The 21,571-nt window shown below is 41.3% G+C and overlaps 1 protein-coding gene across 2 annotated transcripts; it reads left to right on the top strand.

Annotated features, from left to right (window-relative positions):
* Positions 1-13,373: 13,373 nt before the first annotated feature.
* On the top strand, positions 13,374-18,445 carry LOC121581898 (UPF0600 protein C5orf51 homolog). 2 transcript variants are annotated; one of them, XM_041897290.2, is made up of 6 exons: positions 13,374-13,610; positions 14,736-14,845; positions 16,334-16,480; positions 16,838-16,963; positions 17,089-17,203; positions 17,384-18,445. In XM_041897290.2, exons 1-6 carry the CDS (start codon positions 13,517-13,519, stop codon positions 17,617-17,619), a joined length of 828 nt encoding a protein of 275 aa, XP_041753224.1. In that variant the 5' UTR covers positions 13,374-13,516; the 3' UTR covers positions 17,620-18,445. The 2 variants fall into 2 exon arrangements, with proteins under 2 accessions (XP_041753224.1, XP_041753223.1); XM_041897289.2 differs by having other exon boundaries at positions 16,832-16,963.
* Positions 18,446-21,571: the final 3,126 nt, after the last annotated feature.

Genomic DNA, 21,571 nt, shown 5'->3' with positions numbered 1-21,571 from the left:
TCCGCCGAGTTGGGCCTCTCTCTTCCTCTCTGGATTTACTTGTTGATAGATTTTTTGGGCTTTACCTAGCTGACTAAACTTCACTCCATGGTGAAGGAAGTTTCTGATGAACTCCACCAACGGAGTGGAGCAGAGACCAAGATCAACGCTAACCTTGCACCATGTTTCTTCTCTGTAGTTGCGTGCCTTTGTTTGCTGAAATCCAATAAAATACAACTACGGATAGTTTCCTTGTTGAGATTCGATTAGCACACGCAACAGCAGTGAGCAAAACAGTCGGTGGTTGTAATTGATTATGGTTTATTGAAAAAGTATGGATTTGCAATTGACAGAGGGCCCAAATAAATGGATGTATTTGAAGCAAACATGTATTGGATCACTAACAAGGTTTCCATCAAACCTTTATATGTGAGTAAAGTACATGTAGGATAAAAATGTCATGACCGGCCTGATGGAAAAATAAAATTTCCAGTAAACTTTCCAAATGTCGACAAAACAAAATAAATTTTGCGAGATATGGAGGTGGAAACGCCATTATGCATAAACATTGATATAATAACCATCATATCGAAGTAAACTTGAAGTCACGCGATGATATGGTGTGTGGTCCTCCCATTACGATTTGGGAAACCATGTAGTTTATTAGGCTACAGATTAAATACATTATGATTAACGTTTGTTTGCAGACCACCATAATATTACAGAAGAAGTTATGATGAACTTCACATGGTGGTGAAAGTGCATGGTGATGAGTTTGATGCTCGTTTCCAATAAATATCGATGGTCTTATTCTGGTGACATGATGATCGATTCTTCACTGTTTGACGAATACAAATATTCTCGCTCTTATCCATAATAATCTCATCATGTAGACTAGCCTACCCACACAGCCTAGCCGCACTGTAGGCTATCTGCAAGCTGTTGCCTAGAGCAGTGGTTCCCAACCTTTTTTCCTTGAAGCCCCCCCTACTTGTATCTAAGAAAAGCTGACCCCCCCCCCCAAAAAAAAAACACACACAAAAAAATAATAATTATAATAATAATAAAGTGATTCATTCCAAATCTTTATTGGCAAAAATGTACATGAATTATTGTTTTTCTTTCCTTTTCTCTTTGGTTTGCCCTGGTTATCTTTGTGTATAATCAACTGTAGGCCTATACACACACATTGTTACCAAAATAATAATAATGATTCATTATCAGCGTAATAAGTGATTAACTGGACCTATATAGCTCTGTCCTAGATCTCCCTCAGACCAATTAACTGAAATGGGGCAGTTTGTTGAATACACACATGCACATCATGTGAACACTGGTTTTGACAAAGCTATAATGTATGTGTCGTATTTGAAGATTATGACGTTGTTAATGTTTTTAAGTGGAACCGGAGAGAACGTTTATTTTAGTGTCAGAGGGAATGGTTTTAATGTGACACCCCGGATAGGACAGAGAAGTCTGTGTGTTGTAGACAGGGGATTGGACAGTAGAGGGAGCCACCCCTATCTTGGGAAGATTATATATACTGGGTAAAAAGCGAAGAAGAGGTTAGAGCGACCATTGCAATCTGGGACGTCGCTCTCCGGGTGGGCATGACACCTGTAAAACTTATGCTGAAAGCTTGTGATATGAATAAACTTATGATCAAGGTTCAGTATGAGCGGACTCCTTTGTTTATCAGCAATGACTAGCAACATTTACTCGATACTACATATGTGTTATAAAAATAACAATAATTAACAATAACAAACAGTACGTTACAATCAATAACTTGTTCCTTCCTTAAAAAACGAATGGCCTCCTTGGGCCTGCATACCTCTGACCAGGGATGGGATGTCAGGTGTGATGCTAGTGACAGCCAGCCTAAAGTCCTTGTGGACATGGAGCCTGTTACGGGCTTTGTTTTTATTGTTACAAGCGCGCTGAAGGCCGTCTCAGACACATACGTAGTGCTGAATGGTAGAATAACCCTTGTAGCTGCGTGTTTGGCCAGTCTGGGTGCAACAGCGTGTCCTTTGACAATCCAAAACGTTTTGTATCCGTTCTCGTGGAAATATTTATTTGACATAGAATCGTCTTGAAGGTCTGCAAGCTCATCTTCACAGCCGATGTATTCCACATCCTCGAGACTGCAAATATAAGGGTCCATCACCCACGATTCCTTTGATAAGTATTCGTCAACATCGGCAAAACGGGATTTAATTTCCTCCCGAAGCATGTTCATGTGCCTGGTAAACTCAGTGCGTAAAGACGCAGGCACAGTGCCACCAGACTGTTTCATCAGCAGTGGAAATTGTTGTCCCCTTTTGACATTTTTCCACACAAAAGCGTCGAGAGAGTAGTTGCACTGCATGACGTTTGATTCAGGACCCTGCATCCGCTTGTTTGTCTCATTGTAGAGTGAATGTATCCGCTAAGTATGCCGTTTTGATCCAAAACGCATCAGTCAGCTGTTCGCACTGTGGTCGATTGTGATCTTGCAAGAATTCCTTTATTTTTTTCCTGCAGTTCCATAAAACGCACAAGCACTTGTCCACGTGACAACCAGCGTACCTCTGTGTGTAACAGCAGTGTTTGATGCGCTTCATCCTCACACAGCTGGGAAAACAGTCTCTTGTTAGTAGGGCGAGCCTTAATAAAGTTTACAACTTTAACAACAGTTGCCAGGTTGTTACTAAGGTCTTCCGAAAGTTTTTTAATGGCCAATGCTTGGCGATGTAGCATGCAGTGGAAAATTGCGCACCCCGGGCATTTTCCTTCAATCGGCTGTTAAATCCCTTGTTTTTGCCCATCGACGCTGCAGCCCTATCAGTGCAGCATGCAACAATATTCTCGTAGGGCAGATTGTTGGACGAGGGATATGAGTCCATAGCTATAAAAATATCTTGGCCCGTTGTTGTTGTGGCTAGATTGGTAGACATAAGATTGGTAGACATAAGAAGGTCTTGTTTAAAGTCATCACCGTCAATATTGGTAGACATAAGAAGGTCTTGTTTAAAGTCATCACCGTCAATATATTGCACAAAAACGATGAGCACGGATTCGTCTGACACTGTTGTTGTTTCATCCAACTGATTGGCAAAGGGAACATTCCTAAGCTTCTCGTGCAGCTGGTTTTGACAATCTCCAGCCATTTTATCAATTCTGTCTTTGACGGTGTTGTCAGAGTGGGACGGTTCTCACTTTATCCACCACCTGTGGGCCACACAGCCTCACAGCCTCTCTACAATTTTAAGGCAGGCGGGTTTGATTAGCTGCTCTCCAATATTGTGCTGCTTTTTAGCCTTGGCAATTGATAGCTAACACTCAAATGACGCCTCCGTGGCTCTGTGTAAATCACTGCCTGCTCTTTCAAATGCTTTTCTGATATCTGTGGATCTTTTTGATAGTACCAACTGCTTCTTCCTCTCAAAAAAATCCTGACCTTCACCAATAGCCTCCTGGTGTTTTGTTTCCTGGTGTCGTTGCATTTTGCTTGGCTTCATGGTGTCATTAGCTAGCTTCTCGCCACAGATGACACATTCTGGCCGAGTCCTGGCCTTCAATAAAACCAAAGTTAAGATAACTCTCGAGATATTTACATTTACAGTCATTTAGCAGACGCTCTTATCCAGAGCGACTTACAGTTAGTGAATACATTTTTTAAAATTATTTTTATTTTTTTATACTGGCCCCCCGTGGGAATCGAACCCACAACACTGGCGTTGCAAACGCTATGCTCTATCAACTGAGCTACATCCCTGCCGGCCATTCCCTCCCCTACCCTGGACGACGCTGGGCCAATTGTGCGCCGCCCATGAGTCTCCCGGTCGCGGCCGGCTGCGACAGAGCCTGGATTCGAACCAGGATCTCTAGTGGCACAGTTAGCACTGCGATGCGGCGCCACTCAGGAGATATAGCCTTACTTTCTTTTTTGATGATGAGTCATCAGCACTTTTACGTTTCTTAGACATGTTGTTTTATTCATAAAATAATGATGCTCTGACTGCAGGAAAAACGAGCTGATATCTGAAACTGATTGAGCGCGGGTCATTGACGTGCACACGTTTTTCCGGGAAATTACCGCTTTTACATTTCTCTGCCATTATTATTATTTTTTAGATTGGCCTTGGCATTGCAAGCATATGATCTTTAATAACATTTTTAAATGTATTAATTTTACAATTAAATTATAGTGGAACATTTTATGCATGTTTGACCTCAAAGCAAATAAGATCATGCGCCCCCCTGTGAACTCTGGCGCCCCCCTATGGGGGCGCGGACCCCAGGTGGGGGAACCACTGGCCTAGAACACATTGTCAAAGTCGCGTCAATTCAAATCTGGTATCAGGAACAAAAGAGGTCAACACGACTTCTAAGGTATACTAGTTATTTTAATTAATGCAAAAACCTTCAATGGTAAATATGATGTTTCGTATATACGGGCTCTCTGAGATGTCTTGCAGAACACCCCAGACAACTAACACATTGTTCCAGAAACAATACCCAAATACTCTGACAGAGGGAGTTTCCCACTTCTCTGCTGGCCAATTAGAGTAAAGACTTGAGCGTGGTTTAAACTTTCTCAGCCAATCCGTTGATTCAGGGGTTGCTCTCATCTCCTCGGCACCATTTGTTACACACTTCAGCCAGGCACAAGATTATCATAACAACCTATCATAGTGAGAAGAGCCAGCTCCCTTAGACATCATTCCTATGTCAAAGGAAGGCTCACAGATCACAAATAACTATTATAGTCTAGCATTTGAAGACACAATCCTTATCTTATTTTTACCCCCTAAAGCAGCTCTTCACATCAATCACAGCCTTGCCAGGTGTCACAGCCTACATTAGCCCAGTCAAGACTGCATTCTTTCTAAGTTAGTCATCCCATCAATTTAGGAGAATAATAAATCCCCAATAGTCCCCCTTTTCACACCTCATAAGGTGTGATTCAAAAAATAAGAAAACACAGATTGTCATTCATTATAATACAATACAAACAAAAAATCACACTTTTATTAATAGGCCATAATGATACTAAAAAATTCAAACCCTCAGTCCATCTACACCCCACTTGCAAATTGTTACCAGTCACCAAGGAACTTCAAACCATCACATAAGAAAATACAAACATTCACATGGTTAACTTGATTAATAAAGCATAAAACACAGGATTAATAGAACACAAAACATAAGACTATTAAAACATAAAACACAAACAGATAAGTATATTTTGGCCCCCTTTAGACACCCTCTAGTGTCACTCCACCAAGCCTGGTAGGTCATATTCTCCATTCCTAGGTTGGAGTCCAGGATTGGGCCTTATCTCACCATCTGTGGGAAATCACCTTCTCCATCTCCTTTCTCACCAAACCTCAGACACAGGAAATAAGACAACATCCACAAAAAACAAGTATACCCATAGAGGCTATAACTTCACCCAGAATAGTTACAACAATAGTTTTCCATTTATCAAATATGTTATCAAACCAACCGTTTATGGAGCTATCAATATCAGATCTCTCAGCCAGTTTGTTCGTCAGTGTAGTTACTCCCATGAAGCTCTTTTGTCACTGACCCGTCCGGTGCTATATTGTTTGAGGATGAAAATACAGCACATAGATCCAAACAGAACACAAACTCCGCCCCTCTCAGCCAAAAGCATATCTAAAGCTATTCTATTCTGCCTTGTCATTAAGATAGTTGCCGCTGTCTGCTCATCTAATCCCTTTATTGCATCACAAGTGTGGTTTATAAATCTTTGCTGGTTATAGTAAATATAATTTATCCAATCTACGTTTTTATTAATTGTTGACCACCAAAAAATACTTGATTCAAACTCAACTGCGATCTGATTCCTAGCTTTGAATTGTTCTGGAACCTCTCGAGGTACTCCTACCCCATCAAAGGATCCTTTCATCAAAGGATCCCGGGAGGAGGTCCTACTTTCTACGTGACAACTCACCAGTCTCTGACACGTTTGATTGTTTGCGTATGTAGGTGAGTTCACAATCAGTTATCACCACACAACCATCAGATGTCAGCACGGGCCTGGTTTTAGTTCCTACAATCCTCTGGCTGCAACAAAGAGGAGAGATTAGTCATGTTCTCTTTCAGTTGTGATATTCTCTGTGTAGGAGCAGAGCTAAGATGCCCTACTCTGTATCCTATCTTACTAGTCCTAGAATAACAATTAGAATCCCCTGAGACTTCAAACGTAGGCAACCTAGGTCGGAATGACTTTGTTATCGGGGGATACTGATAGTTCAAGTTACTACAAGACTCTTTCACCACATTCCCAGGTGGCTTGTATGGAGGATAAACCTAACAGAGAGTCAAAGCCTGTCAAGGGGAACGGAGTAGTTGTTAACCTTGGTTTGGCTGTCCCACAGGCATAACAGTCCTCTTTAGACATAGTTCTTGCCGTATACTAAATCCATTCCAACCACCGGTCAAGCTTCCTACACCCCGTCTCCACCTGTCCTACTTTCTTCAGGTCTATAGGTTGCACTGTCTCACTACCTCCCTCAGAGAGGTTTACTCTATAGGGTGCCCCAGTTGAAGAGGATATCTCACTTGTCAGGTCTGTAACCTGTTTTTGCGTACTTCAGACTTTCAGACAGTACCTACCCCTTCTATGGGTCGCACTGCCATTTCTGGTAATTCCCTACCCTCACAACACTACACCTGTCCCCAAACTGTGTATGGAGATTTACATATCCCCCACGCTCTCGACATGAGCAACTACATAGTCCCAGGATGTACACGGCGACACACATACAGTGATGTCCTCCCCTAAAGTCCCTAATCTTCCCCTTTCCCTACGTCTAGCTGTCTCCTATGCCTTCATAGACTGTGCTCAGGTATCATTTTATCAACTTGTTTTAGGTTAACTACTACTTTTGGCTGATCAGAAGGGTTTGAGTGTGTTAGGAATATGGCCCCCACAATCAGACAGCTACCTACCGTCAGGAGACCTGTGAATCCCCACCCTTGCCCTGAGAACATGTCAGACGCCAACCCATTACTTCACCTTCGACCAAACTCACACAGGGATGATCAGACAGGGTAAGGAAATCTTCGTTAAGGAGCCAACCCCCGAGCCCTAATGGTGATCGGATCTTTCTCCTAACTCTGTGTTTGTTCATCAGGTGTAACTGGGTTTACCTTTTTGCAGTGTGTGACATGCACCCAGATGGATCTAATAGGACTTGATTGGGCCCTTCCCAACAGGCCTGCTTCCAGTTTTTCTTCTTTTAGGGACTGGATCCACACCCAGTCTCCTGGTGTGATAGAGTGGGTCACCTTCTCCTTTAGTTCACCTGTGGGGCACAAAACCTCTGACATACGGGTGTGGTTAATAAACTATCTTCACACATACATGTTGAGCTCTCAATTTCTATTGTTGTTTTTTCTTTTTAAGTAATTTTATTTATTTAATCCTATCATTATTATTTAATCCTATCACTCCCCCTTTTTGACACATGATTTGCCCATGTGTCAATATTACCTTTCTAAACCATTCCTTATGTAATTTATCATCCTATTGCCATGCCTTTCATTTTTGGGATTATCTTTTGCTTCTTTATTGCTCCTCCCACTTCCTTGGTCTTTTATGGCAGTTAAATTCAACTTTCATCCAGTTCAGAATCAATTAGTAATCCAATCAATCAATCTCTTATCTTGTAAAAACACGTATGTTTAGTTCAAACTCTGTTCTACCCAGGCTCTCCCGGGCTTGACCTGAAGACTAATTGTTGGACATGACAAGTCTATTTTTTAAGTCACCTAAGTCTTCTGTCTAGCAACAAAGAATAAAAATCTCTATGTTCATGATTAACCCAATTATATCTAATAGCCCACCAAAAAACTTCATCATCTTTAAATCACTACCAATGTCATCTCCCTCGTTACTCTCTACCATTTGGATAACATCCCTGATGTATGTATGCCTCCTTAGAGTTCCAAATTACTTTACCATGGGCTACCATTGCCTTCCCATAGATAAGATCACTTAATTTACCCGTATGCAGTACATAATGGAGTATGCAAACTTTACAGCACTTTATCATTACCAATAAGCTCATCATTTGTTTTTTGTTTTAACGGTTTTGGCGCTCCAAATATAGCAGTTTTCCTGGATGAGTTTAACATTCGCCCCTCCTGTGTTAAAGTGTGTCCTAGGTAAATGACCTCGCTCTACCAAAGTTAAAGTTTATTTTTGCTCACTTTGTGTCCCTGTTCTGCCAGGAAGGTTAACAATTGGATTGTATCCCTCTTACATCCCTCCTGAGTGGGATTAGCCAATAGAATATCATCTACATAAACTAACATTTGCTTCCTTCCCTAGGTTCAAACTTTCCCAAATTTTTAGTTATAGCCTGGGCTAAGATTGTAAGACTTTCCGAGTAGCCTTGAGGCATCCTAGCCTAAGTCCATTTCCTTTCCTGAAAAGTAAAGCCAAACCACCCCTGACTATCCGGATGAACTTGGATACTAAAGAAAGCATTAGCTAAATCTATCACTGTAAAATAGGAGTTCTCTGGTTTCAATTGGTTCAGCAATGTATTTCAGCAATGATATTTCTATTAACCCCCTGCAAGTCCATGACCATCCTCCAGTCGGCGCTAGGTACCTCCTTTCTAACAGGAAATATTGGAGAGTTTCATTGTACCTCATCTCCAGGAATTATCACCCCTCCCTTAAGTAAATGCTCAAATGTAGGTGTTATCCCTTTTATTGCTTCTGGTTTCATAGTATATTGCTTTTGGTATGGTCTATTATCGAATCGAGGAATCACTTGTACTGGAGCTACCCCCTTAATTAGTCCTACATCTGTTATCCTTGTGACCATAATTTGAACGGAATTGCTTCTAACTCAGCCTCCTGTTCCTGAGTTAAGAAAATCTCTTCCTGTCATCCGTTAAAACTTATCTCCAGATGGACACTGGGCTGGGTTTTTGCTCTCCAATTTAACTTTCTTCTATATCTCCCAGTGGAGTGGCCATACTGATCCCCATTTGGTGTATTCTGCCAGTCAGTAATGTTTTTCCCCTGTTTTATCCATTTACCTAGTTTTAACCATTCCTCTGAATGTTCTTTCACTAGGGCAACATGGGGGCTCCACCTTTCTCTGTACAGCCTCTGGCTCTGTGAACCCATTTTAACCCAATTTGAAAAAACAACAATCACAAATAGCCAGGCCTCACTCAATTTGATAGCTCACTTTTATGACCTAAATACTGCCTAACTGAGATGAGCTAATCTCTTTCTCCTAGTTATAATCTAAAGATGGTAGTACACACAAAACATGATAGATATTCCCAGTCTTAACCCATCAATAATTGTTTGTATCATTCTAATTCCTCCTAACTAATCCATTAAACCACTCAAAATTCCTCGAGTATACAATGATTATTTAATTGATTACCTTAACTCTGCTAAATGTGATCTCATCTCAAATGATCCATTTATCAATTATTTATTCAACCCCCTAGGAAAACCTGTCTTCCCTTCTATTGTTCCTGTCCTCCCTGTAAATGTCATATTTGAGTTTTTAGCCAATACAATCACGGTTACATCAAATGTTCCCTCATTTAATGGTATTTTCTTCCTAATATAACTTCCCTAAATGAGATTAAATCCCCTGCCTTCCTCTACTATCCTTATATCATTACTGGATCAATGATAATAACTGTAATAACTATCAATAATACTTGTAATAACTATTTCACATTAAATTGTGTCTTTTTTCTGATAATGTTATAATTGTAGCCTATTCCATCACTTTAATTTAAAAATATAAGTTTATGTAACAAATCCATAACCCACTACAGGCTGGCGCTATTCCCCAGCACAACAGCCAATGCATACTTTCATCCTAACCAAAATAAATTATCGTCTTAAAATCGTCCAATTATTCTGTATTTTCCCGCTAACCCATTTCAGTTCGCTATTCAATGTATTTAACTGTTCTCTCTGATTATGCCCTAATGAATAAAACAAATACTTGCTATCGTTGGTCAGCATACGCTTAATGACATTCTTATCATCTGAACTATACTGTCTCTCACCCTCCCCTTGCTCCTTCGGGGAGAGCGCATGGTAACCTTATAACATATTTTCATAGACTTTTCTAGAATACTTCTATTTAAGCTATCTAATTCAATCTTTCACATTTCTCAATCCACATAGTAATTTAGGTATATAGCCCCACTGCGAAAGCTTTGTCTACTGTCCCTACCTGTGTTCGAACCAGGGACATCGCCAGTCACTTCACACCATCTGCGATGCTCTCAAAGTAACTAGTCCCAGCTCATAGAGCAAGTGACGTCACCAAATGAAAATCGCAGTAGCTTTCACCTCAGCAAAAAACTCTCTCTCCTTTTGATTCCCTATTGTATAATTTAGTTTTTCTATTTAACCCATAAACACGCTACAAATAGTCCATTCAACATTACCAAACCAAATACTCCATCGTACCCATTCAATCAACACATCAGCCGTGGAATTTACACTCATAAATGCAGATTGTTACTCCATGCCTTGAAATGATAAATAGATTTCCACTAATAGTACCATTAATGATCTCATCTTACCCTCTGACACAAAATGAAGTTCCCTCACTGTACTACGTTAGCTCTACCATGATAATTAGTTCAATTTAACCCTCTATTTGTTTTGTACTATATTATACATTACGTCTAAAACAACATTACTTAGTTTATTCCACCATCACATTATCCAACAACGCCACAATCTTAAACTCATATGGGGCGGCTGGCAGTTTAGTGACCAATAGCGCCGCGCCAACAACCGAGAGGTCGCCGGTTACAATCCCCGAGCCGACCAGGCGAAAAATCTGCCGATGTGCCCCTCGAGCAAGGCACTCAACCCCAATTGCTCCCATAAATCGCTCTAGACAAGAGCGTCTGCCAAATTACCAAAAACGCAAATGTAAATATTCTCTACTTTCTCACCCAACGCACGTCTACGCTCGGTGAGCAAGTTTAGAACACTCTCTCGTCAGATACCCACATGCGTTCCCAGCCATCTCCCAGTCTTTTCATGGCTCCAAAAGCCACACTTTCGCTCTCTCCAGCCCCTCCCCTCGCAACTCTACCTTTTTGAGGAGCTGTGAGGAGCTGCTTCTCGTCCCAGCGCGCCTCCAATATTCCGCCGTTACTCAAAGTACTCCAGTCCATTTATTTAAATCAAATAATTCCCACCTAATTAGTTAAAGTTGGTGCACGTTTATAAACCGAATTATTTCGGTCTAATTGTTTAACCAGTATTTTGCACGGTCAAACATCAAACGTTAAATCAAATAATAAACCAAATAGCCCAAACCAAGCACCTAAAACCAGTATTATTCTATGTCAAACATCAAACCTCAAATCAAATACTAAACCGAATTGTTTCGACACAACTATTCAAAAGCAGTATTATGCTATTTCAAACACCAAACGTTATATTTCAAATGTATCAGTTCAAACGTTTTAGTTCAGTCACACAATTCATCACTTTAGCTTTATGTTCCCAATTGTTTTTAACGGGTTATATGGTTTAAGCAACCACAAATCCAACAGTTATTCCCAAATTATACAGTTTGGACAGCCACAGACGTCTTATGATTCCCAATTTGTTTTCTATCAAGGTATACAGGTTTATCATTCACACTTTCATGCATACGACAACACTCGCACTGTTTAACTTTTTATAGTACCTCCTATGGGTGTCTTTTGTTAACGTTTGCACAATTTAAACCTTATTTCCTATTTGTAATTCTCATAATTTACTGTTTTAAAATATTCTTTGTATTCACAGCCAAAAATGGTACACAGTTAAGCGTAGTATACAGTTATCACACAGCAAAAATAGTACACAGTTATCGCCCTCACTCACAATACACAGTCATAATCCTATCATACAGTCAAATATGTCACACAGTCATAAATGACACCCATGTTCCACACACAATCTATTTGGGCACACAGCCTCTTCTACTATCTTTAAAAAATACTCAGCTGAACCTAGCCATATCCTCGAAGTTATGGACCTTGCCAGTCGCTAGTATTTATCTAAAATTTTCCGAACCTAGCCGTATCTCGTAGTTACGGACCTTGCCGGTGTAATTCTTCGAACCTAGCCGTACTGTCGTAGTTACGAACCTTGCCGATAGCAATTACTTAAACCAATTATTCCCTATATCTTCCGAACCTTAGCCGTATGTCGCAATTACGGACCTTGCCGGTAGATGTCAGCATTGTCTCCTGAACCTAGCCGTCTCTTAGCGGACCTTGCCGGTAGAATCAACACTCTCTGGTACCATGGTTTTTTAAACATCACATTTAGCAAAGGTTTGCATGTCACAATATTGTGCTTATCTACTCATAATAATTTCATAATTTAGTTCACTTACATCAGACAGGTGTTTCACAAAATTAATTTGGATAAAGCCAATGTGCAGATCTTTGGTTATTTAACAACAGGTATCTGCTTACCTTTTTAGAAGCCCGGGCAGTTTGTGAAACACACGGTTCGATTAAAGAGTTGACCAAAAGGGCCGGACAGTATCCAGCGAAGTCCCTTCTACCAGACCGCGTCGGGGTCACCAATTGTCAAAGTCGCGTCAATTCAAATCTGGTATCAGGAACAAAAGAGGTCAACACGACTTCTAAGGTATACTAGTTATTTTAATTAATGCAAAAACCTTCAATGGTAAATATGATGTTTCGTATATACGGGCTCTCTGAGATGTCTCGCAGAACACCCCAGACAACTAACACATTGTTCCAGAAACAATACCCAAATACTCTGACAGAGGGAGTTTCCCACTTCTCTGCTGGCCAATTAGAGTAAAGACTTGAGCGTGGTTTAAACTTTCTCAGCCAATCCGTTGATTCAGGGGTTGCTCTCATCTCCTCGGCACCATTTGTTACACACTTCAGCCAGGCACAAGATTATCATAACAACCTATCATAGTGAGAAGAGCCAGCTCCCTTAGACATCATTCCTATGTCAAAGGAAGGCTCACAGATCACAAATAACTATTATAGTCTAGCATTTGAAGACACAATCCTTATCTTATTTTTACCCCCTAAAGCAGCTCTTCACATCAATCACAGCCTTGCCAGGTGTCACAGCCTACATTAGCCCAGTCAAGACTGCATTCTTTCTAAGTTAGTCATCCCATCAATTTAGGAGAATAATAAATCCCCAATAACATGTAGGCACATTTGCTATTTAACGCAACAGTTTTTGTGCCAAAACTATAGGTAGAGTCGAAAATGCAATGGAAACACATGTAATTTTAGATTTTTATTCGGTACATGAAAACGTAAGCGAAAGAGTACATTTCGTATTCATACGTCATCACGCACAAATCCGTTTGGCGGAAACACCACTTCTGGGGAAATGCTCATATTTTCTGCATGCGGATTTTAGAATATTCGCATGAAACCTGCTGCAGATAATAAAATTAACACGTTCACCACGTGAATGAATAATCATAGCGTCACGTGACAGTGTTTTAGTCATGGCCGACGACTGCAGACGACAGGGGTTCGAACTGGAGAGAAGGATCTTTGAGTTGGACAGTAAGTGCGCAAGCCTCAGAACCGAGAAACAAGGTAGGTGTGCACTGTTATAACAATCATTTGTAAAGAAAGGTAGCTAATGTCACTTCAATGTGTTCAGTTGAAAGCTCTTCTCAGCTGGCTTATTTAGCTAGCTACGTTAGCGACCATAACACCAGAAATACTTTATGATAACACCAGAGCAAGGTAGCTAAACTAGCTAGTTTGTCAAAGTTGCAACAACAGTATTAAACTATATCACTCATCGCATACATTCGCTAGCTAGTTAGGTTTGCTTGAGAACGTAGCTAACGTTTACATTATTAGCTACGTTAGCTAGTTAGCGTTAGCGAGCTAACTTGATACCTAGCTAGTTAGCTAATTATTTTTGTTTTACATTTTGTTTGTTTATTTCACTTGCTTTGGCAATGTAAACATGTTTCCCATGCCAATAAAGGCCATTTGAATCGAACTGAATTAATTGATGTGGTACTGTAACGTTAGCTAGGGAGCAGATAGCTAGCCAACTAATGTGTCGACAAAGATGCTGAGCTAGGGGTATTGATCCGTTACTTTTCAAAACATTCAATGCATAATGTTATTGCAGATTGCTTGACCAATGTATCTAGGCTATTCTGGGATCCTGATTTCTTGGATTTATTAGCTAGGTAGCTAAATGTATTCCACTTTGTGTAAGGTCTTTGCTTACTGGCCAACTATTATCTTCCAGTGAACTTGATTTTGTCAACTCTAGTCTAGACCAATAAAACTGTGTACTATGGTGGCCGGAGGACATAGCTAGGTTATCTTCTTTACTGACTAACTCAAAGGGCAGCTCCTTACATTTTATGCCATTATCATGCCACTGTGAAAGACATTGTCACAATGACATAGAAATCTAGTCTCGTGTAGCGCAGTTGGTAGAGCATGGCGTTTGCAACGCCAGGGTTGTGGGTTCATTTCCCACAGGGGACCAGTATGAGAAGAAAAAAAATGTATGCACTCTCTAACTGTAAGTCGCTCTGGATAAGAGCGTCTGCTAAATGACTAAAATGTAAATGAACAGTGTGTTTAAACTAACACCTGAAATTATACATTAAACTCTGTAAGCATGAGATGTACTGTTTGGACATAAAGTTAGACCTGTAATACATATTTAACAACTTTATTTTCTCCTAGATGATGACTATTTACAGAATGCTTCTGCGATACTAGACAAGTTGAAAAGCTTTTACAGACAAGGGGGGGAGAGTAACAGTCTGCCTAAACTGCTTCAGGATTACACTCAGGTATTGCAGTTCATTAAATGTTACTGTTCTAGCTAGAGTCTAGACAAAATGTTTTAGGCTAGGTGTGAATTCAAATATGTTACCATACCATCCAAGTTCCCTTCATCTCTGATAATCCTGTTCAGTCAGGTAGGCAGGCAATTGGCCTACTGAATGTAAACGGTAGACTTCATGTGTTCAGGCCTTGTTAGTTGCAAATAGGTAGCCTCATAGAACCAAACAGATTGTTGTTTTGGTGAGATATGGCATGCCCAGGCTGGTTCACGAGGCAAGCAAATTCCCCACATGTCCTTTTGTGTTCTAGTAGTTCTTCCACCTGCTGTTCGAAATAGGATAACAGTACTCTATTTTGTTAAAAGTCGTAATTGTCATCCAATGACATGAGCCTGAAGGTGTGAAAGAGCAGACACACTTGTTGTCCTTCCTTGATGCGGGAACCTTCAACTGACCAGTATCCTCGTTGTGACTGGCTCTGTTCACAAATTAAATGCACCCTTCCTCATGTCCTTGAAGTAGCCCAATCACTGATCTGTTAGTGAATGGAATGTTTGTTCATCCTTTCACCTGTCAGACCATAGAAAATCAGTGATTACTTTCAAAAGACGAAATGACACAATGATGCACTTTAAAAAGAGGGGAACTAGTCCACAAATGTGGAAATCTAGAAGAGTTCAAAAGATTTGAATTCCAACTTCAAAGTGCAGTGCTGATGCTAAACCCAGTGACTTGTTGACGACATTGACATAACTCCCAACCCACGGTCTGTCTGAGTTATCCGCATCATCCCCACCCACCATAGCAGAGTTGTAGACAGGCTGTTGGAGAGACAAAGACATTTGCCTTCTTGAAGGGAGTTGGCCAACAGCCTGTGGACAAATCTAGCCTGTGGAAGAAGTCTGCAATTCACCTGCATTAGAGTTGAAGGTCGGCCGACCATGTGACTCTTGTCATAAATGTTAGCCAAAGAGCATGGCTGAATGGGTTAATTGCAAAAACTATTATTGTTTAATCATATTTATTTGTGTTAAAGGTCCAATGCAGCAGTTTATTTTTAAAAATCTCAATATCAATTAATTGCTGGGTAACAATTAAGTACCTTACTGTGAAGGTTTTTTTCTTATTAAAATGGTTTTAAAAAATGAACAAATAGCTTCTTAGCCAAGAGCAATTTTCTAGGACTGTCTGAGTGGTAAGGGGAAAGCAAGCTGTTGGCAGAGAGGTTTGGAACTTTCTTATTGGTCTATTAACTAATTTACCGCATGGTGATGTCACCAGGCAGGCCAAAACTCCATCCCACCAAAACCGGCTGAAATTTCAGGCAGTCTTTTCAAAGAGCTCTTACACTTAAAGGGAATTATCATAATTTTCACAGTATTATTCCAACCTCATATTGTGGAAATGTATATAAAACACAGGAAAATCAAATTTGTTGACTGCACTGGGTCTTTTAAAGTAAAGAATGACACTAAAGTAAGTGTGTGTGTGTAGGTGATCCTGGACATCACGTTCTATGAGGAGAACAAGCTGGTGGACCAGGAGTTCCCGGAGGACTGCTCGCCCTTTAAGATCCAACAGCTGCTGCAGGACCTCACAGAGCCAGAGGTGCTGGCCGGGAGGCTGTTCCCGGCCCAAGAGGTGTGCGTGCCTGCGTGCAAGAGATATTCAGCCTGCTCTTAAAGGGCAATGCATGTGCATAGGACCTCATACCCTATGCACTGAGTATTTTGTTCACTACAAGAAAATAACAGCAAATTTACATACCACACACACCAATGGAGTCTGCTGTGGGGCGGACGGCTCATAATAATGTCTGGAACGGAGCAAATGGAATGGTATCATACACATGGAAACCATCCGTTTGCTGTATTTGATACCATTCCACTTATTTAGCGCCAACCATTACCACGAGCCCGTCCTCCCCAATTAAGGTGCCACCAACTTCCGGTGACACACACTATTGTTTAGTGACAGCTGTCCCTGTTCCAGGTGCAGTCAGTGCTGGGGCTAGAGGTGTTAGAGTGCCTCTACTGGAGACGTGGAGCACTGCTTTACATGTACTGCCACACCCTCCACCAACGCAAGCAGTGGATCAAGAAGAACAAGGCCACTTTCCTCAAGGTAGGGCCATCTAACTTTATATAGAAGTCCTAACTTGAATTGCAGTGCACCTGCTACTATCAGAGTTGGATTCCTTACGCCTGTTGTTCATGCGGAGTGTTGTTGTTGTGTCTGTCTTGTGTCAGTGTCTTCAGGAGGGGGTGCGCTACCTGATGAGGATGCTGCAGGTGAGGAACTCTGTGAAGCTCAATGACGGGGTGGTGTTTCACGACTCTGCTACCGCCAACTTCCTGGCTGAAGGTAAACACAGGACCGCTATAATGTTATACATGTGTTTTGTTGTGGCCTGTTTATTTTGTCAATGTTACATGCTTGTTTTGACATTATCAAGACAACCTTTTTCTTCACTTTCTTCATTTCTCGTAAAGGGATGAAAAAACACATCTGGTTATTTATCTGTTTTTATTTATTTTCCAACAGGCATCTTCTCAGACACCCACCTGTTGACGATGATGTACATCGGGGAGATGTGTTTCTGGGCTGTGAAGTACGAGGACTGCAGCGTGGATTCCACGGAACGCAAAGAGGACCGGCTTCACTTCCGGGACATTGGGACGCAGATCCTGCACAAATACGTGCTGGCCTGTGACGGCCCTCTTCAGGGCCAGGGCTGGAACACTGAGAATGCCAAGGAAATTCTTAGTATCTTACAGTGAACCAGGGAGGGCTATGGGTACAAGTTTCCCTTAGGCACTGATCTAGGATCAGATAATCAAACCCTGAATTGTAATGCTAAGCATTAAGGGAGAGGGAATCTGACGGATCAGTTTCTAGGGTCAACTTTTTCCCGTTCTGAAAGGCTCCGGCTGACTGAGGGGGTGAAGGTTGGGGCAAGGGTAGGTGAAGAATGAGGGGCTAGGGTAGGTGAAGAATGAGGGGCTAGGGTAGGGAGGGATGTTAATTAAATTTGAGTCTCCCCGTTCCCTGCAAGAAGCACTTATCTTCCAGATTTCAGACTGTTGGTTGGGCATGTGTTTTGCTCTGAGAATGTGGTAGAATAATAATTATATTAAAATAAGATTATTAACTAAACTAAAAACTAAAAAAATTGTTTGAAGATGAATGATAATATAGCTTGTAATGAAACATTGCACAGCAACTGTTTTTATTTATTGTTTTAATTATTATTATTTTGTTATGTTTTTTTAAATTAATTGCATTTATATATAAATATATATGGGGGGGAAAAAGTTAAGATGGGGAATACACAGAGTTGGTGACTGAAGTATTCATGACCATTTTTGAGTATGTACAGTTTTTTGTTTGAAACATCAGCTTTGTAATATGCCACCTCTTTTTCTCACTTATTAAAAAAAAAAAAAAAAAAAACACTGACAAGGAGTAATGTCCCAGTGACAGGAACTTAGATCTTTTGATAGTGTGCATTTAAATGCAGATTCTCTGTTCTTTTTGGAAGAAAAAAAAACATTTCATTTGTTATTTTTATGTCATCATTGAAAATAAATATATGTTGGTTTAAAATGAGTTGTAAAATGTTTTGCACAGTAATACAACTACAATAACCACAATGCACCTCTTCCACGGCAATGTAGTGAGTGGTGAACTCTTGTAAGCTCAGTCAGTGGTAACCATAGAGAATGATAGAGGCCGTTTTAGCATGGGCAGTGTCATTGAGGGCTTCCACCATTTTAAAGTAGTCAACTGGGTGGGGATTCCTATGGGTTGTAGCTTCAATGGCACTGCCCATGCTGTCACAGACACTATAATGGCACAGCTATAAAGATGAGTCTTCTCTATGGTTGTAACAAAACATTTTCACATTTGCTTTCAACTTCCCTTTCATAGTAGTGATTTGAGCTTTGAGAAGTAATGTTTAGCACATTGAGGATAGCTCGGATGCCTTATTGATGTCAGGGAAAGGTCAGAGGAAGGAGTCTAGTTATACGAAGTCTCAGACAGTTCAGAGAGGAGGTACTTCAGTGGGAAAACAAATGATAAGGAGCATCCATACACTGGCTTGTGAAAGTATTCACCACGCTTGGCATTTTTCCTATTTTGTTGCCTTACAACCTGGAATTAAAATGGATTTTTTGGGGGGGTTTGTATCATTTGATTTACACAACATGCCTGCCGCTTTGAAGAGTAGTCCCCTGTAGCTCAGTTGGTAGAGCATGGCGCTTGCAACGGCAGGGTTGTGGGTTCATTTCCCACGGGGGGCCAGTATTAAAATGTATGCACTCACTAACTGTAAGTCGCTCTGGATAAGAGCGTCTGCTAAATGACTAAAATGTAAGATGCAAAATATTTTTTGTGTGTGAAACAAACAAGAAATAAGACAAAAAAACAAAACTTGAGCATGCATAACTATTACCCCCCCCTTCCCCTTCCCCAAAGGCAATACTTTGTAGCGCCACCTTTTGCAGCAATTACAGCTGCAAGTCTCTTGGGGTATGTCTCTATAAGCTTGGCACATCTAGTCACTGGGATTTTTTCCCATTCTTCAAGGCAAAACTGCTCCAGCTCCTTCAAGTTGGATGGGTTCTGCTGGTGTACAGCAATCTTTAAGTCATACTACAGATTCTCAATTGGATTGAGGTCTGGGCTTTGACTAGGCCATTCCAAGACATTTAAATGTTTCCCCTTAAACCACTCGAGTGTTGCTTTAGCAGTATGCTTAGGGTCATTGTCCTGCTGGAAGGTGAACCTCCGTCCCAGTCTCAAATCTCTGGAAGACTGAAACAGGTTTCCCTCAAGAATTTCCCTGTATTTAGCGCTATCCATCATTCCTTCAATTCTGACCAGTTTCCCAGTCCCTGCCGAGGAAAAACATTACATTTACATTTTAGTCATTTAGCAGACGCTCTTATCCAGATCGACTTACAGTTAGTGAGTGCATACATTTTTCATACTGGCCCCGTGGGAATCCACAGCATGATGCTGCCACCACCATGCTTCACTGTGGGGATGGTGTTCTCGGGGTGATGAGAGGTGTTGGGTGTGCACTAGACATAGCGTTTTCCTTGATGGCCAAAAAGCTCAATTTTTGTCTCATCTGACCAGGGTACCTTCTTCCATATGTTTGGGGAGTCTCCCACATGCCTTTTGGCAAACACCAAACGTGTTTGCTTATTTTTTTCTTTAAGCAATGACTTTTTTCTGGCCACTCTTCCGTAAAGCCCAGCTCTGTGGAGTGTACGGCTTAAAGTGGTCCTATGGACAGATACTCAGTCTCTAACAACCTCCCCTCAACGTGATCAAGACAAAGAAGATGATTGTGGACTACAGGAAAAAGAAGAGGACCGAGCACGCCCTGATTCTCATCGACAGGGATGTAGTGGAGCAGGTTGAGAGCTTCAAGTTCCTTGGTGTCCACATAACCAACAAACTATCATGGTCCAAACACACCAAAACAGTCGTGAAGAGGGCATGACAAAGCCTATTCCCCCTCAGGAGACTAAAAAGATTTGGCATGGTTCCTCGTATTCTCAAAAAGTGAAACAGCTGCACCATCGAGAGCATCCTGACTCGTTGCATCACTGCCTGGTATGGCAACTGCTCAGCCTCCAACCGCAAGGCACTAAAGAGGGTAGTGCGTACGGCCCAGTACATCACTGGGGCCAAGCTTCCTGCCATCCAGGACCTCTATACCAGGCGGTGTCAGAGGAAGGCCCTAAAAATTGTCAAAGACTCCAGCCACCCTAGTCATAGACTGTTCTCTCTGCTACCGCACGGCAAGCGGTACCAGAACACCAAGTCCAGGTCCAAAAGGCTTCTTAACAGCTTCTAACTGCTTATACCCCCAAGCCATAAGACTACTGAACAGCTAATGAAATGGCTACCAGACTATATGCATTGTCGTCGTCGTCCCCCCCACACACGCTGCTGCTACTCTCTGTTTATTATCTATGCATAGTCACTTTAACTCTACCCACATGTACATATTACCTTAATTACCTGGACTAACCTGTGCTTGACAATTTGCTTAGCAAGTGCGTGATGCATCATAACAACATGAACGTGATTGGTCAACAGTCTGCTGGGTGAGGCATTATATGTTCCTCCATCCAATGGGATTCCTACAGTGGGGAGAACAAGTATTTGATACACTGCTGATTTTGCAGGTTTTCCTACTTACAAAGCATGTAGAGGTCTGTAATTTTTTATCATAGGTACACTTCAACTGTGAGAGACGGAATCTAAAACAAAAATCCAGAAAATCATATTGTATGATTTTTAAGTAATTAATTTGCATTTTATTGCATGACATAAGTATTTGATACATCAGAAAAACAGAACATAATATTTGGTACAGAAACCTTTGTTTGCAATTACAGAGATCATATGTTTCCTGTAGGTCTTGACCAGGTTTGCACACACTGCAGCAGGGATTTTGGCCCACTCCTCCATACAGACCTTCTCCAGATCCTTCAGGTTTCGGGGCTGTCGCTGGGCAATACGGACTTTCAGCTCCCTCCAAAGATTTTCTATTGGGTTCAGGTCTGGAGACTGGCTAGGCCACTCCAGGACCTTGAGATGCTTCTTACGGAGCCACTCCTTAGTTGCCCTGGCTGTGTGTTTCGGGTCGTTGTCATGCTGGAAGACCCAGCCACGACCCATCTTCAATGCTCTTACTGAGGGAAGGAGGTT

This window comes from Coregonus clupeaformis, unplaced genomic scaffold (assembly GCF_020615455.1).
Source record: "Coregonus clupeaformis isolate EN_2021a unplaced genomic scaffold, ASM2061545v1 scaf0020, whole genome shotgun sequence".
Taxonomy (NCBI): domain Eukaryota; kingdom Metazoa; phylum Chordata; class Actinopteri; order Salmoniformes; family Salmonidae; genus Coregonus; species Coregonus clupeaformis.
The sequence above is the reverse complement of the archived record's forward strand: the minus strand, read 5'-3'. Positions and strand labels throughout refer to the sequence as shown.